This window comes from Parasteatoda tepidariorum, chromosome 8, assembly GCF_043381705.1.
Source record: "Parasteatoda tepidariorum isolate YZ-2023 chromosome 8, CAS_Ptep_4.0, whole genome shotgun sequence".
Lineage (NCBI taxonomy): Eukaryota > Metazoa > Arthropoda > Arachnida > Araneae > Theridiidae > Parasteatoda > Parasteatoda tepidariorum.
This window is the reverse complement of record NC_092211.1, coordinates 88977337-89003710: the sequence shown is the minus strand read 5'-3', so window position 1 is coordinate 89003710 and position 26374 is coordinate 88977337. Positions and strand designations below refer to the sequence as shown.

The window sequence follows — 26374 nt, the reverse complement described above, 5'->3', positions numbered from 1 at the left end:
AATACCTGGCTTGTTATGATACAAAAATAATATTCGTGAACTGCATCCCATGTTGGTGTTCTAGTTTACATAATACTAGTGCACTAGGGCTAGGGATTAGGGTTATAGTTGCCTTTTTTATTTCAATAAAAAAATTGAAAAGAAAACCCGGGAATAAAATTATAGAAAAAATCACCTTAATTTTAATTGTACTATAGACACACATAAAAAAGGGGAAAAAAAGAAAGTGTTGGAAAAAATGGATTTCTTTGGACAATTATTATTATAGATATTTATTTTTAAGCATTTCATAAAAAAATATTTAACTAATATGGATATTTTTTAAAAGCCTTTAATTTGAAAAAATTTATTATTGCTATTTACTACATCAAATTTAGTTTAAAACTCTGCTTTCAAGAGAAGTTTGTCCTGAAAAATTTGCTATTTAAAACATTAATGATATATTATATGAACTTGTTTCAGTTTTTAGGTTTCAAATACAAAATTGTTTAAAATTTATAATGTCCCAAAGTTTTTCTAGTATAAACAATTATTCATATAAAACTTATTATTAGGTACTTTTTTCTGGGAAGCCAAAAATAAAAGATAAAACTTTCTTATTTCAGCACTATCATGCAATGTGTCATCGAAGAAATAGATTTTTTTTATTATAAGTGTTGTGAGTAAGATTTGCAATTATATCTCGAATGCATCATAAATAAAAAATAATACCTAACAACAATACAAACAAATAACAGTTTGCTTCATGTTGTTAACCAATTTTTAACTATCAATTTTATCCACCAGGATTTGTTTATTAAGGTATTAATAAACAAACCATAACAAGAAAGACTGAAAGCAGAGCTGCAATGCAAACTTAAAACAGAAAAACAAATTTGGTATTATTCTGAAAACACAAATAGACGCAGATTTGAAAGATTCCAATTTTGGATTTTTAAATTTTATTTAATTTTAAAATATATTAACATTATTACAGACATACATAAGGTAAAATTATTAAGAATGTATAACCAAAGAATACAGAAAGGAGAAGAATTCCAGCTCTCAGAATACGCAACAAACGCGGTGAACGGCTCAGTTCGGTATAAGATACCAGGGAAAAAAAACTTACAGGGTGAGCAACATACTCAGATTTAACAGAGCATCCTATGTATTAAGATCTAGCGCATAAGAAGAAAAGTGACTGTCAGGAGGTATGCTGTTCTACATGTATGGTTGGGTACGCTACCACTCGCACCACTATTTTGTTCCTTCTCAAAATGTGTTAGCAGATATAGAATGATATTAATGTACACTCAAAGAAATATCTTTGCTAACGGTACATTACTGTTTACCAATAGTGCAAAAATGTGGTGCAGACTAATAATAAATAAAAAAAGAAAACTTCTTCTTTTCCCCAACCCCTGTAGTGGTTGGGGGGAAAGAAGGGTGGAAATTAGTTTTAAGAATTTCTGCTACATGCCCATATGTTTTGTTTTTTCCTTTATACTCAGAGATTATATCAACCTTTGGAGAACTGGTTTGCATTATACCTACGAAAGCTAGCCTTCTTCCTCCACGGATATTCTTTGGTATAACTGAATAAATTATCAGAGAGTATCATAAAAAAAAATCAAGATGTTTCGATTAAATTTTTAAAATATTTTTTACAAAAATTTCTCTTTCCAGTAAAAATAAAAGTACTGATTGATGTATGGGAGTTATATGCAGAAAGGGAAAGCTAAGAGACATCCACAGGCATCCAGTCAATGATTAAGTACATTAAAACTTTAAATCTGTTACTAGTATTATTTAATCAGGAAATAAAGTCTTTTTTTATAGAATATATACATTGCTTCTGTCAAAATAAATTATAAAGATATGGTTTTCAAACAAATTTAACAGATTTTAGGTCCTTAAAATTTCTTACATTTTTTAAAAAAAAAAGATTATTTATTTGAAAATAATAAATTTTTACAATAATAATTTTTCGGCGTGCAATAACATAAAAAGGAATTTTAATTTTTATGAACGTAATATTTTCTTCTATTTTTTTTCTTTTTACTCCACCAGAGATTACATTAATTTTTTTAGGGAAATTATGAATATATACAGCTACGGCAAATAACTAATAAAATACTACTATCTACAAACAAAATTTCAGAAAGCTACATGTGTACAGATTAAACCTTTTGGATGAGAATTGTAAGGTTTATATTTTTTTAAATTTTATTATTTTTTTTTATAAATGAAACAGGGAAGGAATGTAAAATATTCCAAATGGAAATCCCGCTCATGAATTGAAGCAAGTTAACCATTGCCTATCATTATTCAATGTCAATATAATTATTACTAAGTTTTAGCGAAAATTTTTTGAGTAATTTTGGGCAAAATGCGTAAGTTAGTAATGAGACTAATTGGCGAGATTTGAACAACAAGAAAAAAAAAATTAGAATTTACAAAAATTTTTATACAAAATTTATATTTTTAATTTCAGATTTCATTGAATAAGTTACAATACGCCAATAAAAAATGTAACTCCTGTTTAATAAAGATCTGGAATATAAATTAAAACAGTTAAAATAAAATATAAATGAAGCAGTTAATAAATAATGTACGAGTATTACATTTTGAAACTATATTACTTTGAAATATAATCACGTAAAAAAAAAATTCTAGGTATTAGAACAACAAAAAGTACTAAATCAAAAAAAAGTTTTTTTCCTTTTTTTTCTTTTCTTTTAAATGATTACAGATTTATGCACATTTTTAATACAGCTCGGTACAATTAAATAGTCCTTACTTCTTTGAGGTTTAAATTAAACTCCTTCCTCTTCTTCAAAGGCATCTTAGAACAGGAATCTGTACAAAGGCACAATTTATAATTTTAGGTAGGTGGATTAAAAATATTAAGCGAAAGTTATGTGTCAGCAGTTTTTGAATTTCATTAGTAGGAACTCAAAAGGGAACAAATTTTTTGTTGTTGATATTATCATTTTAGAAATTGTTTTTCCTTAAGACCTTTTGTATAAATTATACATAATAGTATACATTTCCTGTTGTGGCCAAGTAGAATAAATATGTTTTTTTATTTATTTATATAAAGTATTCTTTTCCACCTACTATTAAATAGTTTAAAATTTCTAATTTTTCCCCAGAAAAAATGCAATTATTTACTTTGGAAGTTGTGAAGAAAAACAGGAAAGGCTAATTTCAAAAATGAAAAAAAAAAAAAAAAAAGCTTTTTTTAAAACAAGTAGAAGAAATGGAAGGAACTTTTTTCAAAAAGAAATAACAAATATGAATAAACTTTATAATTGCTATTTAGTTTTAATTATATTTATTTTTAAGCCACTTATTGTTTCCTTTTTAAATAAACAAAAATTGAAAAGCAAAAAAAAAAAAAAAAAAATTAAGAGTTTTTTAAAAAATTAATGGCAAGTTAACAATATTTTATGTGAATGAATATAGTATAATCCAATTTTATAATTATATATTTATCACATTTTATTAATGCTACTAAACACACTATCAAACACACAATTCACAATTAGTTCACAATTACAATTAGCATCCTGATTTCCAATCAAGTTCTGTTAAGTATGAATACCAAAACTGACTGTTTAATATAAATTTTTAAAATTCTGTATAAAACTTATTTATTTATTGAAGCAGAAGTGAAAAACTTTCAACTTTCTGGTATTTATTAATTTTAATTTGCTTAAATTTATGAGATTCTTGAAATGTTTCTGAATAGTTGGATGGGTCTTTTTTAGTTTCTACAATTTCATTCAGTTTCTTCCATTATCTTGGAAAAAATAGGTTTTTTCTAGACAAAATGCCAATCCTGCTGAAAAAGTAACATAGTCAAGTAAGAGGAAAAGATTTCTTCATAATAAATAGAGGAGTTACTATTAAATTAATCAATCATTGCTCTGATTGACATTTAAAAATATATACATCTAAAAATTAAATGATTGAGTTAGAATAAAATAAAGAAACATCTTTTTTTACAAGCAAGAAGTGCTGACAGGCGATCATAATTTATGCTAAAGAAATATACATATACATATAAAATTGCTTCAATTATCATCTATATAAAAATATGTCAATCTGAATATTAGAAAAATTTGAAGACAACTTCATAATTTATGTTAAAGAAAGATAGAAGAAAAGTGCTTCAATTATAATCTACATAAAAATATTAAAGCTGGATATTAGAATAATCAGAAGACCAATTCTATTGTAAAGAAAACTATGGGACTTTTTAAAAAAAAAAATATTTCTTTGCATTAACGAGAATCTCTGCTAAAAAAAAAGCTCTTTCCTACTTTTGTGATTTAATAATTTGGTTCAATTGCAACCAATCGATTTAATTGGCCTCTTTCATTTGACAAATGTATAATGAAATATTCAAAATTACAACAAAAGATCTGAAAATTTTTTCAAAAATATTTACCGAGTAATCATATTGAATTGTGAATCAGTTTTCTTACCAATAAAAGTGAAAATAAATTTTCTCCATTTGTTAAAAGTAAATTTTTTTCTAAAGATAATGAAACTTGTGCTCAATTTAATTAATCTAGTATCAGCAGAATGAAAAAGAAACACTTCCACAGGTCAGCATACTATAAATGCTAAAGAGTATGTATGCATATTAATAAGAGAGTAATGTGTTGTTCTTAGATATGCCACTTGCCAATATCCGCAAGCCTGCTTCAGATCAAGTGCATTTTTAAGGCAGAGGTTTTTGTGTTTCAGTAGTGCCATTTATGGCCAAGAAAACGATTTTCCAATACAGATACGTCATAACCCGTTTCAGAGGGAAGATTCAATCACACACTTTTCATTTATCCGCAGCCTATAATTTTGACCTGAATCAGAGATTGATCAATCTCCAATTCAGAACCTTGAGAGGCAGTGATTTGTTATAGGAACTTGGAGGACTTTGTGACCCCAACAGATTTAATGTGCACCAGTCACCTTTAATTGGCTTTAATTTGTGTTTGTGAGAACAACACAACTTTAATGTCTTACCAACCAGGCTGAGTAATGTATTGAGATCATGTTTGTGTGATTTCAGGATGCTAGAATCAGAAAGGCTCGTTTAATACACGATACCATGGGCAGTGAAGAGAGAATCGGCTGATTGTGGTCCTGACTGGGATTAAAAATTATATTTCTATATTGCTTGAGGGGAATTTAAAAATTAGTTCACTTTGAAAGAGATTAACGTTAAGGATACAATTTCTGCTATGGTAGCATTTTTTGCAAAATTCTAAAAAGCTATATAAAAATAATAAAACAAAAGAAGAAATTGTCATTTTTGTTTTCAAGCACACCACTAGATTTTATTGGAAAAATTTTTAAAAAAAAAAATCGTGTTGAGACTCCTAACAGGAGAAATTTTTTGTAACAAACAAATAAAGAAATCAGAAAAAATAAATATAAAACTTGAGTTCAACACCAGCAAGCAATCTCGTGGTCACGTAAAATTTTAAAATTTTTTTACAATTGAAAATAAAACATTTTTAGATTATTAGAATGGTGTACAAACTTATTTTCAAAAGCTTCATGGTATTTTAGTTAAAATAAAGATGAAATGAATGAGTTTAGTGAATAAAAACAAACCTGTGTTGAGATCATAGATGTTGATGAGAGTTGAATTAGAAGTGAGAATGAGGCAATTATTGGGCTCAGATAGCACAAGCTTCAATCGTTCCACCGGGTCTTCCTTGTCATCATCCCTAACAATCACAATCTTCCAAAATGATTCTGCCACACCTTTGAATTAATGCGGATTTCATTTCAACGGCAAATTCTAGGCTATACTGATTGAAGTATACTTTAGATTTTTTTCAACAATATCAAATCACCAAAAATAAATACATTTAAATCACACAAAAAATATCACCAAATAATAAATTTCTGTTTATCAATTAAACAAAGGAAGTAATCACGATAGTTTAAGACTATTGTTTAAAGATTTAATGCAATTGTTTAAAAAATCAAAACAGTTTGAAAGAAATTAATTTTGCCAATTGTGAAAATAACAATAAAAACCTGAGGGGAGTAGGCAAATTTAAGATAAGTGAAAACTTCAGATATTAAGCTCTGAAAATCTACATTTTAAATATTAGCTTATTATCTGTATGGTCAGTGCCTTGAAAAACCAATGTATTAAACAATTATTATGATTGTTAGTAATAATGAATAAAGATTATGGGGGACAATAGTTTCCCATGAGCTGTGGTGACTCAGGGAATAGATGAACCAAGTTTGAATCCCAGCGATGGCTTATACCAACCACAGTGCTGACGTCCCCAATTGTAGATGGATCACTGTCTTCTGAATTGGGTTCAAAATCACTGTACATACAAAAATCATACCAATTGTTTTTATTATTTAATGCTGAGATTTTCTGTGCTTCATGTAACAATATTTAATCGAAAAAAATTTAGCACCATAATAAAAATGTCAGTAAAACACAAATATCTAAATTGTTGCTAAAAGAAAAACAAACTAAAATATTATACGAAAACTGAAATTAAACGATTATTAAAATAACTAATAGTGAAAATAAACCAAAATGCTATAATAAATAATAAATTTAAATTTTTTTTCCCACCGAATTTAGAAAATTTTGGAGGACTTGTTAATTAAATTATGGATAGCAAGACTTTCACATTATATGTAGTACACAACTGACACTTTATTGGATTTCAGGTGATATCAGATTAAATTTTTTTTTAAAATTTAAAGTAGATGTAGTAGTTGGTGTTAAACTGAACTTCTGCTACATTCACATCTTTGTTGTAGTCATGCTGAAAAGTTTGATTTAATAGAGGAAATTTAAACAGACTTTAAATTTAATTTACTTTTGCCATTTATGGAAGAGTGAATAACTGTGTCCCATAATCACATGAACTTGAATGGTTATTCCATTTATAAGAAAAAAAAATGCTTGTATGATCTTTAAATCATGCATGTCAAATAAAAAACGTTTCCACATAATGCTCTTACTTAAATTACTACTAGCAAAACCTATTGTAGCTGAATTATGAACCATGAATTCCATAAAAGGAACATAGACTTTTTATTTTTCTCCAACTATTTGTCAAGTTGTTTAAAACTGCTTCATAATAAAGTTCATAATGAGGCTAGAAATGCAATTTTTTTTGTTGTTAAATCCAGATTTTACTAAAAAACTAATTACTTTTACTAAATCAATTAAAACTCAACGGTTAAAAAAACATTATTTACTTCCTCTTTTATTACGTTAAACTAGAGAATTTTAAATTATTTAAAAATAGTCAGTTAATTTGGAGTTTGATTTTAGTGTCATTTAGACTTCAGAATACCCAAAGACTATTTTAAGCAATTTCTTTGCGTGTAGAAATGTGGTGATCACTGTCTTCGGAAGCCAAGATAAAAATAAATAAATTAAAAAAAAAAAAAAAAAAATCAAATTTTAATAATTAAGCAGAATAAATGACTTTTTTTAGCACTGGCACAACCCCCCAGGTAGGGTTCTAGAAATGGTAAGGCTCAGGGCAAATGTCCAGTTTACCCAATCCGTTTACAGTGAAACCTCAGGTTACAGACACTCCAATAAAACAGATGTCTCTCATGACGAACATATTTTTAATTCCCCAGAAGTCTTCAATGAATAAAATATTATGAACACTTCCTAAAAATGGACACTCCTTTAACTGGACACAGATATGTATTAATGCTTGGAAACATAATTTTCCATCACTTCAAACAAGACTCCAATTTTTTTTAAACTTGAAAAAAAAAAAATATTTGTGCTTTAAGTTTTAGGAAGAAAATAAAGCAACAATCTACCACTTTTAAAGCATGCAAATTTTTTGTTGTATCCATAGCTCAAAATGTTGCTAAGCTATTTCACTACTAATGAATCAATTATTCTCCTGACGCCTTCCTTTATCTTTGCAAAGAAAGGTGAGAAAATGATACTGCTCACGTAAATACGTAGGAACAGTGGCATCTTTTGATCTCTTCATTCGGACAACACATGTTAGGAGACCTGAAAAGCTGAACTGATGCATTAAATGCTTTCAATTCCTTTTCCTCATCGAAAACTCTTTTCTTCTTCTAATCAATTTGACACCTCTGGGTTACAGAAAAAAAAAGAGCAGAAATCTAGTCATTGAGGCAGTCATACAAATCAAACATTTATTCAGACACTCAACAGATGATCGATTGTGAATATAGCAACTCCATAGGGCCTAGTGTCTTACATGTATGTATTGCTGCCTTCTTCTGTGCATTGCAGGAGGTTTTCCATCAAGAGCATATAACCATGCTTCCTATCAAGTGATGGGGAGGAGTTAGGGGGTGGGGTGAAAACTTAATAATTTTAACCAACTGAGGAAGTGACATAGAATTAAAAGCGTCTATTCAGCATTATATGACTAACTTAAATATCTGAAAAAATAGGAAAAACACATTCATTTGTCTGAAACTATATCTAAAATTACGTATATATCTAAAATTACGTATATATATATAAAATTTTTTATCCTCCCTTTTGTATTGAAAAAAAATTATGTTTTAAAGTTTAAGTAAACATCAACGTAAATAGTTATTATAGGTTATTTAATCATTTCCATACCATTGCAATTAATCTAAAAACAATTTATAGTGTTAGACTTCGTTATTACCATAGCAACAATTTTACGTTGGTTCCAGTTGGGCTCAAAATTAGCTCAATATGAGTCCTATACGAACATGCTCAGAGGGACCCATATTGGGATGTCTAAATTTTTTAATATCGGTCCTATGCAGTATTAATCAGGGGCCCCCATCAGGGGGGAAGGTGGGCGCACGATGCGCCCACTTAAAGCTTGGAGGGGGGGGATTTTTACACTAAATAAAATGAATAGTTTGGGGGGGGGGATTTAGCCGAGAGAATTTTTTTTTATGTACATAAATAAAGGAAGCATTGTCATATTATGAGCAAGCAAAGTAGCACTATTTCGAACAAGCTAACATGGAAGGGGGAAGTTAGCAAATTTTTTTTGTGGGGGGGGGGCATGAATGCGCCCAGGAGCTTGGGGGGATGGGGGCCACTGGTATTAATAGTGGCATATTCAGGGCCAATAAAGGACTTACTGAATAATGATTATCAAGGGTCTGTTCAGAAGAAATTTGGGTCAGTTAACGGACCCTTCACAAAATATCTTTTCATAAAAACGGATCCTTCACAAAATATTTTAACTTAAAAACGGACCCTCCACAAAATAATTTATCTTTTAATCGGACCCTTCACAAATTTGTTTATTGTTTTGTTAATCGAATAAACCCCTCCCAGGAAGGGGGGAAGAAAGAAGGGGGAGAAAGAAAGACAGATGTAAACGAACCAAGTTTTGTCTTCGGCAGAAGCTTCTTCCTTTATTCGTCCGAAATGAATATTCTGCTGCAGCAGTATAGGCTAAATATCAAATATTTGTATGTTGCATCTCTAATTTAAAAGCAGGAATTTATGTTTATTTTTTAAAATTTAATTTTTTTTAATTATGATTTTACAGTGTTGAGCATAATCCTGTATGTCTTTACAATTTAAAAACTCCTTGAAAAAGTTTTTTGCAATAACAGGACCCTATTTGCGCAAATTCACAAAAGCAGGACCCTGGTTGAAAGAATGTCACTTAACGTTTATTTTACATTCATAAATTACGAGTAATTTTTTCCCAATTTTACAAAAACGGACCTTTCACAAAATGTCTGGACAGACCCCTGATTATAAAATATTGGGTGAATCTGACAATTCTATATAAGGCTGATATTGGTTGCAAAATGGTAGTAAAATATTGGGTGAATTGGACAATTCTGTAGAAGGCCTATATCGGCCATTTGAACCCTTATTGTGCCAAGATTCGTGAATATTAGTCCAATGAAGGCCCAAGTTATTTTCCTGCTAGGGTAGTGTACCTTTTCCATAAACAGAGAACTTTCATAAGCGAACAATTTTTGGGTCCCAAAAGTGTCTGCTTAAAGGAGGTTTGTTTAGGAAAAGCTTTGTTTAGCAAAACAAGAAAGCTAACAAATTACATTAGAAATACATAAAGAATCAGCTATCAACAGAGGATAAGATTTTTTACCAGGATCAAACTGAACTGTATTTTCCTCTCTTTTTGAAACAAAATCGAGACTCTCTCTGGCCGTGAGTTCATTGATTAATATCTTGACAGAAGATGTATTTGAATGACCGATTCTCTGAAGAGCAATATTTAAAGTTCCTTCATCTTCACAGACTGAATACTCAGAATAGACAAAATGAATGACAGACCAATGCAGATGAAGCCTGAAAAAGAGATTTTTCATTAAATGCCTTCTCAAAAATTCAAAACAATATTTTAGGTCCTCAGATCTAACATTGTCAATCTCTTAAAAAAAAATTCCCAAAATCACTTTCTTTTAACTAAAATTTTAAAATATCAGAAAGCGTCTTTATTTCCTTTTATTGAACATAAGTTTTTCGGTTTTTTATTCTTTTAGCGATTTTACAGTGTGAACTAAACTAATCAAAACTTAAAAAACATTTACAATGACTGAAATATGTTTTATTTCACATAATTTTGTATTAAAAGTTACAAGGTTTATTTTTTTTCCAATGCCCACTTGGATAATGACCTAGGTCATACAGGCACCTGAAGGGCAGATTTGTTGGCCACTCTTTCAGGGGCACCATATTAGGTGGGCTAATGTTGCTCCCACAGTAAGGACAGATAGTACAGAGAAGGAAATAACATCCATGCCTTGCCCGGGATTCGACCCCAGAACCTTTCTGATGCAACCCCTAACCCCTACACAGGCCGGTCGGCAAAGTCAAATTTATAAAACAATAAAGAAAATTGATTGAAAATGATAAAAAGGGGGAAAAATATACTCGGGCTTAAAGATGGGTTTTTTCAAGAGGGCCAATCTGAAAAAAAAACTCACAGGGTTTCTCTGTACAGGCCCACCTTCGTGAACCCTGCATGATGCCCACAAACATAAAGTTGGAAATTCCTTCTGTAGAGATTACTGTGTTGCTGATAATTATCATTATAAATGGTCAAAATAAAGATCATTCCTCAATTAAATGTAGCCCTTACTTTTAGCATTAGTCAACAGGCTATATTATAAAGTTAATAGAGTCATCGGCCACAGGGTGACAAAATATAACAAATGATGATTAAAAAACTGCCTGTCAGTTGCCACTTTTTCATCAAAAAAGCCTTCCATGTACAGCGAGAGCAAAAAAAAAGGATGCACTGAATAACTTTTGATTTAATGATTGGATTTTCACATTCTAGGACTCAATCTTACTGGCTTGAGGGGATGACCTCAAATATGCTAATTAATAAGTCTAGACGATATTTTAAGTTACCAAATTAAACACAAAAACGTACTTTCTCTGAATAAACATAATTTTTTTTTTATGAATTCGGATTTCTGATTCTCAATATATAGGGGATAGCTACAACTTAGTTTGGTCAGGAGAGAGCTTCAAAATTTGGACCCCTTAATGTTAATTTCTCTTTTTGCATATTTTGTTATATTTTGAGAACTTTTGTTAAACAAATTTAAACTTTATTACACATAATTATAAAATTTGATTATTCAAATATAATTCCATGCAAAAAATAACTTTTAGCAAAAATTTTTTATTATTTTATTTAATATTAGTCAAAAAATTTTTGACTTGAAAGGTATAAATCATCAAAATACAAAATTTGAGCGAAATCAGTTGAATAGTTTCTAAGAAATAGAATCTAAAAAAAGTCAGATACTTAAAATTTGATTTTTCTGGAACTATTCGACCCATTTTGCTCAAATTTTGTATTTTGCCATGAAACATTACATTCTATAAAATGATGCAAAAAATTTCATACCTTATACTTAAATTTTTTTTTTTCAATGCAAAAAATTTTTCCAAATAAAATTTAAAATTAAAAAAAGCTACATTTGAATCTCTAGCAATAATTAAAAAGACAATTTAAAATTGCAATAAAAATATAATGATTGTTAAGAAAGTTATCTTTTTTCATTTTAGTATTTTCTTAAATAATAAATAATAGAAAAATACCATAATTTCTGCACTTAATAGCATACACAATTAGAGATTTCAATTACAGGTTTAATAAGAAACATAAAATATTATTTTATATTTCAAATTCATTCATTTATTTACAACTAGAGATTGGATTTTAACGACCTTAAAAAATCCCTATAAATGACATAAAAATGCCATATTATTAAGGCAAATACATATAAAAAAATTTAATACATGCTATACTCATTAAAGTTTGAATTATTAAATGTTTCTCTTGTCTGAAAGTAAATTTTTATACCCGGAAAAGCTTCTTTCAATGTTTACTGATGTGATTGTTGCAAGCTTAAAAATAATAAAAAAGGCAGATAAATACATATTAAAAAAAAATACAAATAAAAAAGGTGGGAAGAAGAAAACCCTTAAAATTTAAATATGCAAACGTCATCAACTCCGGGCCTTATTTATAAATAAATATATTATAATATTTGCTAAATCAGGTGTGGAGTGTCTCTCTCACAAGAAATGTTGTTCGAAGATGAGAAATTCCTGAACTCTCCTTACTTGCTTTTACCCAGAAATGTCAGTTATTTAGGAGTGTTTCGAAAAAAAAAATGGAGCTTGAAGCTGGAATATGCAGAAAATTAATCTTACAATTGCAAAAAGCAACAGGATAAACAACTGATAATAATTATTCAAGATGGCCACAACAATTCAGATATTATAATTTGATATTATTATATTTATTCCATATTTTAATATCTGCTGAGGATAGATTAGGAGAAACATCAGTGTTCAGAGTACCGGTTAAATGCAGACTGGGCAGAGGCACCACTTGACCTAAAAAAATATTGACATAGGGCATACCAGGCAGTGGCACTGAATCTGAAAAAAAAAACATTGACGTAGGACATACCAGGCAGTGGCACTTAACTAGACCAAGTATATATTTAGGACATTTACCAAAGCGACTATGTGATTGTCAACATTCACCAGTGGAAGTCAACAACCACCCATTTCTGTCATTCAGTAACATACATATTATATTTAGGCAGTAAGTCTACATAAAAATCTACAAGAGTGATTTTAAGGTTAAAAAAGATTTTTTTTGCAGGGTTATATTATAGAAGACAAACAAAGATCAAAACATAAAGTTGAAGCTGTTAAACATTTGCAATGAGCAAAGAAATTTTTTTTTTTAAAGACTCAAGAATAAAAAAAGTCACTTGTCATCCTTCAGGCATTAAATTTTTGTTTATTTTACTTTTTGTTGCCTTTATGCATTCAACAGAAAGAAGTTTGTGAAAGTCTACTAACCCATATTCTTGTTCTGTTCTGTTAGTTTCATTGATATAAACATGAAATGTAAAGCCATCTTGTGTGAAAGTTGTATTCTTCTTCAAGGTAATGACCAACATTCCTTTAACTATATCTTCTTGTGTAAATGCTGACACGACCATTTCTTTTTTTAGATGAAATAGAGTGGCATGTTCCAATTGCTTGCGAACGAGGAACTGGATGTCTTGAGGGTGGACTGCTTCTGTCACTTTTAGGTGATTGCTGGTAATTTTAAAGCCAACTTCTTCTTTCCATACATTTTCCAAGTGAGTTAGATTTTTAATATAAATGAAAGGCTCGGCACTTATAATTATTTGGAACCTAAAAATCAGAGTAACAAGTAAATAAATAAAAGGTTATGAAATCTTGCTTTAATATTTTATAAAAAATTATTCAAATCCTTTAATCCAATAAACCATATTTATTTAAATGCATCTCCAAAAAAAGTCTTAAATAATACAGTGCCCACCTTCTATCAAAATTACGTCCATTCTGACAATTCTCTCATTGGTTTAGTGGAAGCCATTGTTTTAAAGTAAACAATAAACAATTCAGTTTTGTCAAATATTTTTAAAATAACATCAATGTTTCCTAGCTAATAACTCCAATTAAAAAAGTTGTTTATTGTGCTTTCTGCAATGCTTAATTATTTTTTATTCATTATGCCTGGTTATTTGAATGGTCAGTGTGATTTCGTCACACACGTACTAAATGATCAAATAAGTATTTCTCGGGTTACCTGAAACCATGTATTTATTTTGTTTATAGTTATGCTTTTAAAACATATTACAATAAAACTAAATAATTTAAAATCAGTCGTAATTGAAATATAAAAAAAGTTTTGTATTGAAAAACAAAATTATTGGAGAAATGGTACTGATTCCTTATGGATACATGTAGAAAAAAAACAAAACGCCATTATTATATAAGCCAATGATAATTAATTTTGGTAATAGTTACTAATTGAAGTAAAATAATAAGCTATGCACAAAAATTCAAAATTAATAGAGAAAGGGTATTAATTCGTTTAAGAGAGCTTAAAAAATTGGCTAATTATTGTTAATGTCAATGATACCAATTAATTTTGATAAAAGGTACTAATTCAAATAAAAAAAATAAGCTATCGACTAAAAAGCAAAATTAATCGAGAAAATGTACATTAAACGAGAATTCGTTAAGGTGAAATGTTAAAAAATCATCATACTACTAATGACAACAATGATGCTCAATTTTGGTAGTAAGTCTGATTGCCATTGTGGAAAATTTTACAGTGGTACCAAACATACTCTTATATAGGAGGTACAAAGTATTTTATGAGTATATTTATTACCGATTACAGCTGCATCAATACTGTAAATTTTTCTGAAATTTTTTACGCCTCATTGAAAATATAAGTGCAGAAGAAAGAAGCTTGATGGTACTAAATTTTAAATATCATGAGTTGACTCGAACAACAGGCATTCTGTCAGATTAATCTTTATTTTTATGGAATAAACTACTAAATATTCACTTAAATCTACTAACATAAAGCCACCGAGAAGGGCAACAAATAATAAATAAAAAAACATTAGAATTATTTTACCTTGAGTATTTGTGTCAAATTTGCCTAATTATTTTCGGCACACTTTTGCAGAGTTGTTCAGTACTGATTAATTTATGCTTATTTTCTTACCACGTACGAAAAACAAATATTTAGCTAGTAATTTCATAACAGAATGGTTTTAGCACGTTTTTCTATTGACGTGATTCTGTTCTAGCAGATTTCATTTCAAAAAGCAACTGATCTTATGAACTAGTGATTTTGTAAGTGGTGGTCACTGAAACATATCTTAAATTTCTACAGAAAAAAAGTGATACATACAAAGTAGGTTCAAAGATCATTCGCCCATCATACATAAAGCCTTCTTTGTTGTTGCTTAATACTTGGAAATAGAAGTGGTCATTTCCTTCCGCTCCTGGATTAGGCAAGAAAGATATCAGCCCCATATTGATATGTCTTTGAGTGAAATTTTTTGGATTTGAGATATTTCCAGCATACATCAGAAATCCCTTCTTTGGAAATTCTTCAATAGAGTAGATTATTTCATTTGAGGAAAGGGATGGTTCGGAAGACAACAAGTGTTCAGATGTTATCACTGATGTATTTTGACGACTCGAGTAAAGAGGCAATGAGTGATTCAGAATGGGTAGCGGATTCACTTTCGCTGATGGTGGGATGATGATGATGTTCACAGTGAGATATCTTTCAATGACTCCATTGGAGACTGACACGGAAAATGAATCCCTCGTAGCTGTGTGGGTTTCGTTGTGCTTGTAGGACACCTGATCATTCATGAGATGCACTGCAGAGAAGTTTTTAACGACGGTGGCGGCGTCATAGTTAAGAGTCAAGTTTCCATACATCGGTGGATTAGTTACTACAAAAAATAGAATTTCTTCAGGAATAGAAGCATTGTCAAAAGCAGAAAACAAACTAGAGTTCAGAACCACTTGACCCCCGTGCTCGACAAAACATTCAGATGCATAAAATTGTGTCTGGCTGTTGTCGACGAGCTCCACTTCGAATACTGCGGTTGTCGAGTTGAATTGTCCATCAGTCAGAAAGAAAGTGAAATTATCTTGATAAGTTGAATAATGTAGATGATGATACCTGAAAAAGCACCATTTAAAATCACTGGGAATAAAATAAGTAATATATCGATAGTATTGCTTATTCTTACAAAAAATATCAAGATATACGGTCAGATATGTGAACACTATGCACATTAATAAGACTCATTTTTCTATTTGCTCAACCATTACACAGGCATGGGTATTTAAAACACAAAATTTGCCTCTTTTTCTGAAACAGTAATTTTAATACTTTGTACTTTTCATTAAATTTGATAAAATAGGTGAATTCTCTTAATTTTGAGCACCAGTGCAGCTACACTTCCATTTCTCATTGTTTGTTAAGAGCATTTTTCTTGGCCAGAAAATCACATGGTATGGTTTTTGAAGTAACAAAGATCTAGATGAAATTAACAAAAGGTATAATAGTAATTTTTAATTGTAAAATATTTCTTTATCTCTAATTTAACCGTATTTAGTTATAATATTTATTCATCTTCCTTTCTTAGTATTATTAACAGCTATTATTACATTTTTGATTTTGATAATTTTGATTATTTCTTTATCTTAAAATAACCATATGATATTACTTTAAAATGTAACATTTTATGTTAAATACATATATCAGTTTCTAACAAATTAACCGCTTTAATATTATTAAATATTAAGTAATATTTACTTTTAAATTTAATTATTTTAGATATTGTACTGGGACAATGGCTTCGGAGTTGACATGCATACATTCTAAACTACTCCGTGAAAATCAGAAGTACTAACATTCATTGTGTTTAAATTTATTGTGATTTTAAACATACTTTGTGAAGTCAAAAAATAAAAGATTACAAGAGGTTACACACCTTATGCGTTTCTCATTGATATCTTCTTGAGAAAAAGTGAACTCTCTTAAAGGCTCCCATATTGAAGTATTCAGAATTTCTATCAAGCCATGAACAGGTGGTTTGGTGATTTTATACAAAATTTCATTTGGGGTAGTGTCTGCATCTTCAGCCAATAAAATTGAAGCACTTAGGGTAAGATAGCTAAATAGTTCAACCTGCTGAGCACCTGTATTTAGCTTCAACCAGGGCGGCTGATCGTTAACGGGCAATATTGTCACAAAACATGTCTGGTGTACAGAATGGAGTCCATCATTCAGAGACAGCACGAACGAATCCTCTTTCGTTTCCGAACCGTCATGACGATAGACAATTTTGTCGAAGTTCTCAAAAGCCATGTGATTGAAGGGAATTTCTAGCATGGGCCCATTGTTAATGGCTTGTAAAAAGTATGTGAGGGATCCGTACTTTGGTTCCTCCTTTATGCTCAACACCAGAATATCACCAGGATAGTCTCTGTCTGTGGCAATAACAGATTCATTATCTAAGACAAAATAATTATTCTCTTTGATGGTTATATTTGATAAGTAGAAATGTGGCACTTCATCATTCACCAGAATGATGCTCACATACACAAGAACTGATGAAGAGTTGTGTGCACCATCTGAGATGCATATTTCAAAATCATCAGATTCAGGTTCCATGCCACTAAAAAAAGGAAAAATAACAAAAATATCATGATAGAATAATCCTTGTTTACATAACCTAAATATTTCTATAGCATAAAAATAAAGAAAAACATGACTTGAACTATATCACTAATCTAAAAAGTACGTAAATCACACCTTCATAAGAAGTGGGGGACTCAAACTTTTGACGGTTATACTATTTAGACCATAATTTTTTTACACATACGTGAATCTGATAGTAAAAATGGCATGCATATTATATTCCGAATAAATTTGTTTGTTTTTCTGATGCCATAACTTCAAATACTTTCAGCTCAAGGTTTATCTGAACACCATACCTGCCAACTTTTAACTCTTTCGAGGATGATTTTCCCCAGTGGTAGTAAAATGGAATTTAAATAACAATTTTAGGCAGAAATATAAACTGTATTTTGGAAGAGCTTATACAAACTTAGAAGACAGTATTACATATTGATATATATGTTTAATTATATTAAAAATAGTGGTGGTCAAAAAGATTAAAAATTAAGTTTATAAATGTAATAAAAGCATACATTTTACAACCACTTTAAGGATAGAAATAAAATTTTACGCCAAATGCGTAAAAGTTGGCAGGTATGGAACACATTTTTTAAAACTTACTAATGTATATGGAACAGTACTAGCAAAGAAGAATGTCTTTAATGACATGAACAGCATAGTCAGTTTCGCTCTTAAAATAGAAAAGATTCAAGAAATAGAGTTTCCACTAGAATTCACTCGAAAATAGCAGCTTTAGTAGCCATATACATAAAAAAATAATAGCATAAATAGTCTCTGCAGAGAAATAATTAAAATGCTATTTTCATCTATGTAGTAGTGTTTTGAATCATTATTATAACAAACCATCTATAGTTTAAAAATGCACTAACATAATTATTAAGACCTGGAACAAGGCAGGATATAAGATAAACTGTATTAAAAAAAAAGCTTTATTTTAAAATTCATGAATAAAAAGAACTTTATTGAGTACAAAATGTATTGTTTGAGCAGTGGAAAAAAAAACATAGTGGAATCAGATGTTTATTGCCTTTAAAAAGAGAAAGCTACAATTTGCTTCATAAAATAATCATTTGCTTTCAGTATTAAATAATTGTATGCTTATGTTAATAAACAATCTTCTTTATATTTTTATTAAAGCAGGTGAATTTTAACGAAAGCAGATGTGATTCCACATCAAGCAAAATATGCAAATGATAGAGCACTTCTAAAGAATCAGAATTTAATCAATTGAAAAATATTGTTTTGTTAATAGATGTCAAATAAATAAATACAACAGATAAAAAACATTTTGTTCGTAATAATTAATCGCAATAATAATGTATTGTCCAAAATTATAAACAATAATTTGTATAATAAAACAAAGATAACGAAAGTGAGAAACTAAAGTTGATTAAAAAAAATCTAGCATGTTAATACTCTCCAGGCAGAAGCTCAGACAACACTCCAAAAATGATTAAGAATAACAGAAGATTCTTGAGGATGACGGTCGGTTCGGGGAAAAAAAATCAGATTTTTTAAAAATCTCCTACTGTGCAAATTAGGAAAAAGTGAAATACCGCAATTTGATAGTGTCGAATTCTCTAACAATTCCCAGTTTTTAAATAAAATTGCGTTTCCCCCTGACAATTCTCTGACTTTTTTTCTAATCTCGTTTACCCTGACATTTCCCGGAGCACACAAATCCAACATTTTACTTTCAGATGATATCATTGTTCAATTTTCCAATTTCAAATCCAGATTCTAAATTTGAAAGGATCTGAGTTTCGAAAAAGATTTCGACTTATTCATTTATTTTTATTTTTTAAAACATCATGTTTTTATAAGGTGTGGCAAAACTTGGTCACAGTTTTAATTGAATGTTATCAGTTTTTATTTCTTTCTAATTTTATCAGCTTTTTAAAACAATGTTGTAAAATAAAAACTACTCAAATTTGGATTCAAATAGATGTTTCATAACTCTCTTAAATTTATTCGTTTCATTTCAATAAATTATGAATGTTAGTAGTAGTAGTCTAGACAAAGCTTGATGGTTTCTGTATTTTTCCCCACTGGCACAAAAAACCATGTTTTGAGTTTTAATTTACTAAATTCTTCTGATTATTTTTTAAATGATAAAATTCAGCCTCACTACATTCCTACTTTATTATTGAATAAAAAATAGCCGTTTTCATATTTCAGTTAATATTTTGTATCTCCATATCACTTTTTTTGTTGTTGAAAAAATAGGGATATATTTTTCCTTTTATTCCTCTTCCATCTTTTGCTCACTGATATGCATTTCCCCCACCCCTTTGTAAACCAAAGAGAAAATGAAATCAGCTCCTTTATGTTTGATTGATAATAGCTTATCAGAAAACCACCGATACTTTTGGGGGCTTAGATGAAAATAAAAAAATTTGTCCCTTGCCTGCCTCTCTCGACCTAAAGATCTTGATGGTTACAAAAGAAATATTGAAGTTCTCTCACGACAAACGGGGATGAAAAATACCAAATGGGAAGAGTTCAAAGTGGGGTGAAAACAGAGCAAGTTTTTTTCCCGGTTTCCAAGTTGTTTTAATACCATATTAGACAGAATAATATACCTGTGGTTGAATTGTACAAATGAAATGAACCCATTGGTTACATCTTGCAAGGGAAATGCAGATATTCTTTTATTTTCTTTAGCAGATTCATAGCCCAAAACAGGTCTTGAATTTTGCAGATAGCCATACTGGGGCTGCTTCACAATCATGAATAATAACTCAGAGAGGAAAGTGTCCTCGTCCGAGGCAAATATGTTGTCCTCCGTGACAAGCATCTTCTGCCCTTCCTCAACAAGGAGAGTCCTTTTGAAGAGAAGTCGTGGTGACTGAGAGTTGACAGGTAGAATGGTAACAAATATTTTCAGGCTGTCATCGTGGGGACTTGGAAACATTTTATCAGTCACAATCACAGTTAGAGAGTCTTCTTTTGGATTCGGACCTATCTCTTGATTGTTGTGAAGGTATGATACCTGAAAAAAAAAAAAGCAGATACTAAAAACATGCAAAAACTTTTGACCACATATTTAGAATAAAAATGATAAAATTATAAGATAAAAAAAATTTCCCCTGCAACTTTAAATTATAAATATAGCGAACTGCATTCACACAATATAAAAATCCAATATCGCCACTTGTATACATTCATTTTTAAAATTCAATATTGAGATTTATATTCACACGATTTTATAAAGCATCAATTTACTTGATTTAAAAATTGCACAATGCAATTAGTATTTACAGGGCTAAAAATTTGAAATTGTGAAACCAAACATCACGATTTTTATTCATGAGATTTCAGTCACATCATTTCAACGTTAAAATGGTTGTAAATAAATGCATTCAATTTAAATCTTTGTTTTTAATGTGTTTATTCTTTATAAAAGAATTCTTACTTCCTCACTAATTACTTTTAATGACATATTCATAATAATTTGAAACAAAATTAGTAAAAGTTATTGAAAATAAAACATATTTTTTTCAATCATTCAATTTTACTTTCATTAGTTTTATATTTAATTAAATCGAGTAACATATCCCTTTTATTAAAAATGGACTTTCTTAAAAAATTTGTCTTTTTCCATTGCTAATGCTTGTCTCCCTTCCGTATCAAAGGAATTTTCATCAAAATTTGGGTGGGCGCTTAGTCAGTCTTTTACAGTATATTCATTAAGGTTACTAAAAAAAGAACAGTGTATTACACTTCATAAAATAAATATTTAATAATTTAATAATAAAAGAAAAAAAAAATATTACAGAATCCATGAAATAGTAACACTAATTTTTCTTTAATCTGTTATCAGTTAGAATATTCTAAAACTGGTGTAGGTGCGTTGTATGACCTCAATTTGGAAACTGGTATGGGGTTAAATGTCTCTTAATTAGATACTTTCTCTAAGTGAGTGATAATAAGTGGAGCTGAACTATCAGGAATACTGGGAAATTGGCAATTTCCAGCTAGTAAAAAATTTCAAAAACTTGAGCATTGAAAATTTCAGTTTTCTATGCTCAAGGTCTGGCACCAAATAACAACAATAAAGGGAAAATCTATTAAAGTTGTCGATAAAAATTATTAAAGATTAAAAATAAAAAAATGAATTTAAAGTAAACAGAAGGAGAGGAACAGAAAAAAACTACTACATTATTGAAGTTGTTTAACATACAAATTTTAGTTTTTCCGTATTCATTGGAAGAAGTTCTACATCAAAATAAAAATATTGGTTTATCAGAATCACTACTGTCAGAAAAATAATACAGACAGAGGAAGAATAAAGGAAGGGGGACGATTAAAGACCATAAAAATAAAGATGAATAACACTTTGAATAATAGGTACATAAAAATATACATAAAAACCTGAAAGTGGAAAAAAAAACATGAGAGAAACAGAAAATAAATAACCTTTTTTTACTGTTTCTTTCATTTATAAGCAATTAATTTCACCTAATAATTTCAAAAATATCTGATTACCCAAGCTTTTAAATTAGTTGAATTTTGAATAATTACATATAGACAGTATGCAGAACCAACTAAAAAAATACCTATTAGACACTATAATGATTTAAACTTACTTCACCCCGAAAAAGACTCTTTTGAGTAAAACGGTGAACTTTAGTTCCATTCAAAGTGATCGAACCGAACAGAGGCATTTCAGTCAAAATGAAATACAGCAATTCACTTTTTGTGTCCGCATCAGATGCAGGCAATACCTATCCAAAAGCACACAAATTAATTATTTAACATGAATTTATTACAAGATGTAATCAGAAGTTGGCAAAATAGAAAAACTGTTAAAACTGAATTCCTACAACCGAAATGAAAGTTCAAAAAATTTAAAAAGAAAAAAAAATTCTGATTTAAGAGTCACATTTTAGAAATACTTTATTTCTATCTTTACCTTCTCCGGAAACCAACCATCTCATATTTTTAATAGAGTGGTTTAAATTGTTGAAAAGTACTTTTTTATCCATAAAAGCAAAAGCAAAGTTACAACAATAATAAAAAGAAGAAAAAATGTTGCAATATGTCATTAAAATAAATATGTAAAGTGGACGTAATTAACGAGGTGCCACACTAAAAAAATCATCCTTGGTGTGAAGTTGTTCTTGTCTAAAAACATGATGTTCAGTTTACATAAAAATAAAAGTTAATTCACAGAAGCTTCTGTGAACAAGATCCGAAAGCTGATTGAACAAAAATATCATAACTAGGCATTGCCTTCATTAGGTGTGGCAGGAGTGCTGTTAGAAAGGAAAGAATTTTGAAATAAGTCCTTTAACTGCTTGATTAGGAGGATAATTTTTTCTTTTTTACTTTGACTGGCATATCATTTTGTATTTTCTACAAAAGCTGTTTTCTATTTTTAATTATTTTGGTACTAACAATGAATTTGGATTTTGCAAACATTTTTCTGCCTCCCAAATTTATCAAAGTATACACGTCCTATTGTATTTACATTCAAAATACACTGGTGAAAACATTTGAAAGGACAAATGTTTTTTTTTGAATAAAAAACTAACAAAGCAAATAAACCAAACTTGGCTAAAATATCATCAGATATAAGAGCAATATATGGGGAAATAAAAATAAGCAGAACCTGTACCTTAAATAAGAAAACTTGTCACTTATCCAGTAGAGTAGCTGACCAACACCATATCAGTCAGAGAAAACATGTCTATTAGGGTGCATGCTTGCCTCTAACAGCAACAAAGCCTTCACGTCAGCATTTCATATTGTTCAGCAGGGTGGGTCCTTATAAGTCCTTGTGGCAACCCTACCCACTTCTGAACTAAGGCACCCTTGAGCTCATGGATGGCCGTTAGAGCAAGACTTCGAGCTGCGATTGAATGCCTTATATACGTTCGATGGGATTAAGGTCAGGGGATATCACAGGCCATTCCAAAAACTGAATGTCTTCCTATTGGAGGTTTTGGCTTTCAACCGAGCCTTGTGCAGATGCGCATTATTGTTCCTAAAGATGAAATTTGGTCCATGCGCTCCGGAAAAGTCTCACATAAAGTGCAAGGATTTCGTCACTGCACAGTTGATTGGTCAGAATAACTCTATCGATTACATGAAGGTCGGTCACAACTCATCACTGAAGAAAACCAGACCCTAAACATCCTCTATCCAAAACAGGTATTCTTGGCACCCTGTTAGATGGTCCCTTTCTCATTTACTGTCAAAAGGATACCTGTATAGGGGCTCTGGGCAACTGTTATTCCTAAAATGGATGCTCCTGTTGCATTAAGGTTACAAAACGGCTGTATCACTGTTTCGAACCTATCCCTTTTGACTAGAAGTTTCTAACGATCTTAAATTGGTGTTGTTGTCCTTTAGCAGCCATGACCAGATCCGCAAACCACTGTTTCTGTCTCCATAGAGTGGACATCACATTTCTTGAAATTCTGAGGTCCTACAATGGGGAGCCTGTGATTGGTCCGTCTCTATTTTTCTAACTATCCACTATCTTGTCTCATTGTCTAGATGATGATGAAATGAAGCCCTGCAGATTCCCCCTAACTTCACAAACTTCAGCAAGCAAATGTGGTACTTTTACACAAAAGCGATCACAGTGCCACTGCTTTACATCAATTACTTCACCATATTTGAAACAACTCTTAAATGTTTTACATGCTATAGCAGACCAAGGTATAATATATATTTTTTTCTAATACAATTATCATCACTATCTTTGTTTCCTCATTTTAATTTAAGTCTAGCTGAAACGGAATATTTTTTTACCGCATAATGCCACATTATCATCCACAGTAACTATTTCTTCATAAATATCAGTTTCTTATTAATTCATTAAATTAGCAGATTTTTTTATTTTATGCATAAATCTTTTTATCTATGCACAGTTATTTTATACCTATACTTTTTCGCGAAAGTATGAATAATGCAGCTTTTTTGTAAACTTATTACAGTAATGCCATTCTAATTAAGACTACAGGAAACAGATTATTCAAAAAACATCTTCAAGAATTTAAATTCAAAAAATTTTTTTAAATCCTTTATGTAATAGAAAAAAAAAAACTTTTTGTGATAAAAAAATTTGTTTGGAAATTAAGAGCCACTGATAAATATATTTGGCTAAAAGAGGGTTTATCTATTATCAGAATACGTAGGGAAGTCTGATTTTTTTTCATAACGCAAATAATTTGTGATATGAAAATTTCACTGAGCATTAGACTGGAGTTTTCGTAAAGAAAGCATATTGAAAATATAAATAGGCAGCTGCAACTAATTGTAGAAAAATTACTAATGACTTTAATTTTTCAGTATTTAATAAAAATTATTCAATTACAGACACGTTAAAAAAATATAACAATAAACAAGAGACTTATAGGCCGAATATCCACCCAATTTAAAGAAAGTGTCTGCAAGCTTTAAAATTTCTGATTTGCTCACATGCAAACTTTCTTATTCCTAAACTTTCAATTACGTGAAACATATTTAACTTTATTTATTATTAAATATTAAGCTTCTTATGCTGTTATGATTTATTTATTTATATTTACTTTGCATTCACCTTATTTTGAGAGGCATTTCTCTGTATTACAGACAGATGGCACCACAAAAATGGCTATCTCTACTTTCTTGGTGTGAAGCAAATGTATTTCAATACTAATTTGAACTGTCAAGATTAGAAAAGAAAATTGAAATTAAATAATTTTCATTCAAATCTTTTCAAAAGAACATTTTTCAGAAACAAATTGAGCTAAGCATATTAAAAAGAAAAAATTTGATTAAAAATATGAAAGCTAAAATAGCTTACTTCTAAATTAACTTCAGTAAAACTTTATGTGTAATTGTAAGAGCAATTAAAATATTTATCTTAGATTCAGTGTCATTCTTTTAAATGAATATTTGGGTATCTGAAGATTATATGCCTATTTGAAAAACAAAAGCAACACATTTCTCATTTTTTTACACTCCTACAAATGCATTATACAAATTTAAACAAGTTATAGCATCAGTTATTCCGGATTAGTTCAGGGATAATTGTTAACTCTAAAACAGAACAAAAATTATCAAGGCCTATTTCAGGATAATCTCTTTACATTACATACTTTATGAAGCATAAAAATAAATAAAGTAAGAGGATGGAATAAACATAATGAACTGGTAATTTAAGCCAGAGTTGGCAGAAAAATCTTGTTTTTTTTAAAGCATGACAATCAATAGTGAATGGAAGTAAGTTCACAAGTCATGAAACACAGTTCGGGTGAGTGAGGTCATAAGCTGGAGCAATAAGATATAAGAAAGCGATGCTGCTCAGGTTATCATAAAGAGGGTGATATACCTCAGAGGTGAGAATAACAGATCCACCTTCATTGACAGACATTCTGGGAGGAGAGGTGATATCTCTGAGCCTGAAGACCGGCTTTTCATCATCGACAGGATCGACAGTTACGATAACATCACTGGATATGAAATGCAGGCCGTCATTCACGCCCACTTTAAATCTGTCTTTGAAGTTTTCAGAGCCATCATGAATGTACCTTCAATTAAAAGGGAAAAATCAACAATGAAAACATTTTAATAATAAATTGAGTAAGTAAAATGCACAAAGTAGAAAAAAAAACAGAACACTTTAGTAACTTTTGATCTACTGATCAGACTTTTACAAGCTAAGAGGCAATATTAATGGTTCGAGGGAATTACCTTAAATGTACAAATTCTTTTGGTGTGCAGATAATGTTTTCAGTTACAAAATCAGACACAAAAACATAATTTCTCTTTAAAAAAAAAGCTTAATTTGGGATGCCAGAAACTAAGATTTTTAGGAGGGGATA

At 29.9% G+C, this 26374-nt stretch overlaps 1 protein-coding gene across 4 annotated transcripts in view; it reads right to left on the bottom strand.

Moving 5' to 3' along the window:
- The window catches only part of LOC107448897 (FRAS1-related extracellular matrix protein 1), a 44011-nt gene that overhangs the window by 3573 nt on the left and 14064 nt on the right, over nucleotides 1-26374 (bottom strand). For 2 of the 4 annotated variants that reach the window (XM_016064251.3, XM_043038800.2), the window contains 9 exons: nucleotides 25882-26080; nucleotides 22145-22282; nucleotides 20138-20547; nucleotides 16846-17532; nucleotides 15240-16028; nucleotides 13358-13699; nucleotides 10107-10309; nucleotides 5611-5763; nucleotides 2783-2841 (listed from right to left, as the gene is read on the bottom strand). In XM_016064251.3, coding sequence (XP_015919737.1) covers nucleotides 2783-2841; nucleotides 5611-5763; nucleotides 10107-10309; nucleotides 13358-13699; nucleotides 15240-16028; nucleotides 16846-17532; nucleotides 20138-20547; nucleotides 22145-22282; nucleotides 25882-26080 — 2980 coding nt within the window. Of the gene's footprint in view, nucleotides 1-2782; nucleotides 2842-5610; nucleotides 5811-10106; nucleotides 10310-13357; nucleotides 13700-15239; nucleotides 16029-16845; nucleotides 17533-20137; nucleotides 20548-22144; nucleotides 22283-25881; nucleotides 26081-26374 lie in introns of all 4 variants that reach the window. The other 2 variants (XR_011637483.1, XR_011637484.1) reach the window with 2 other exon arrangements.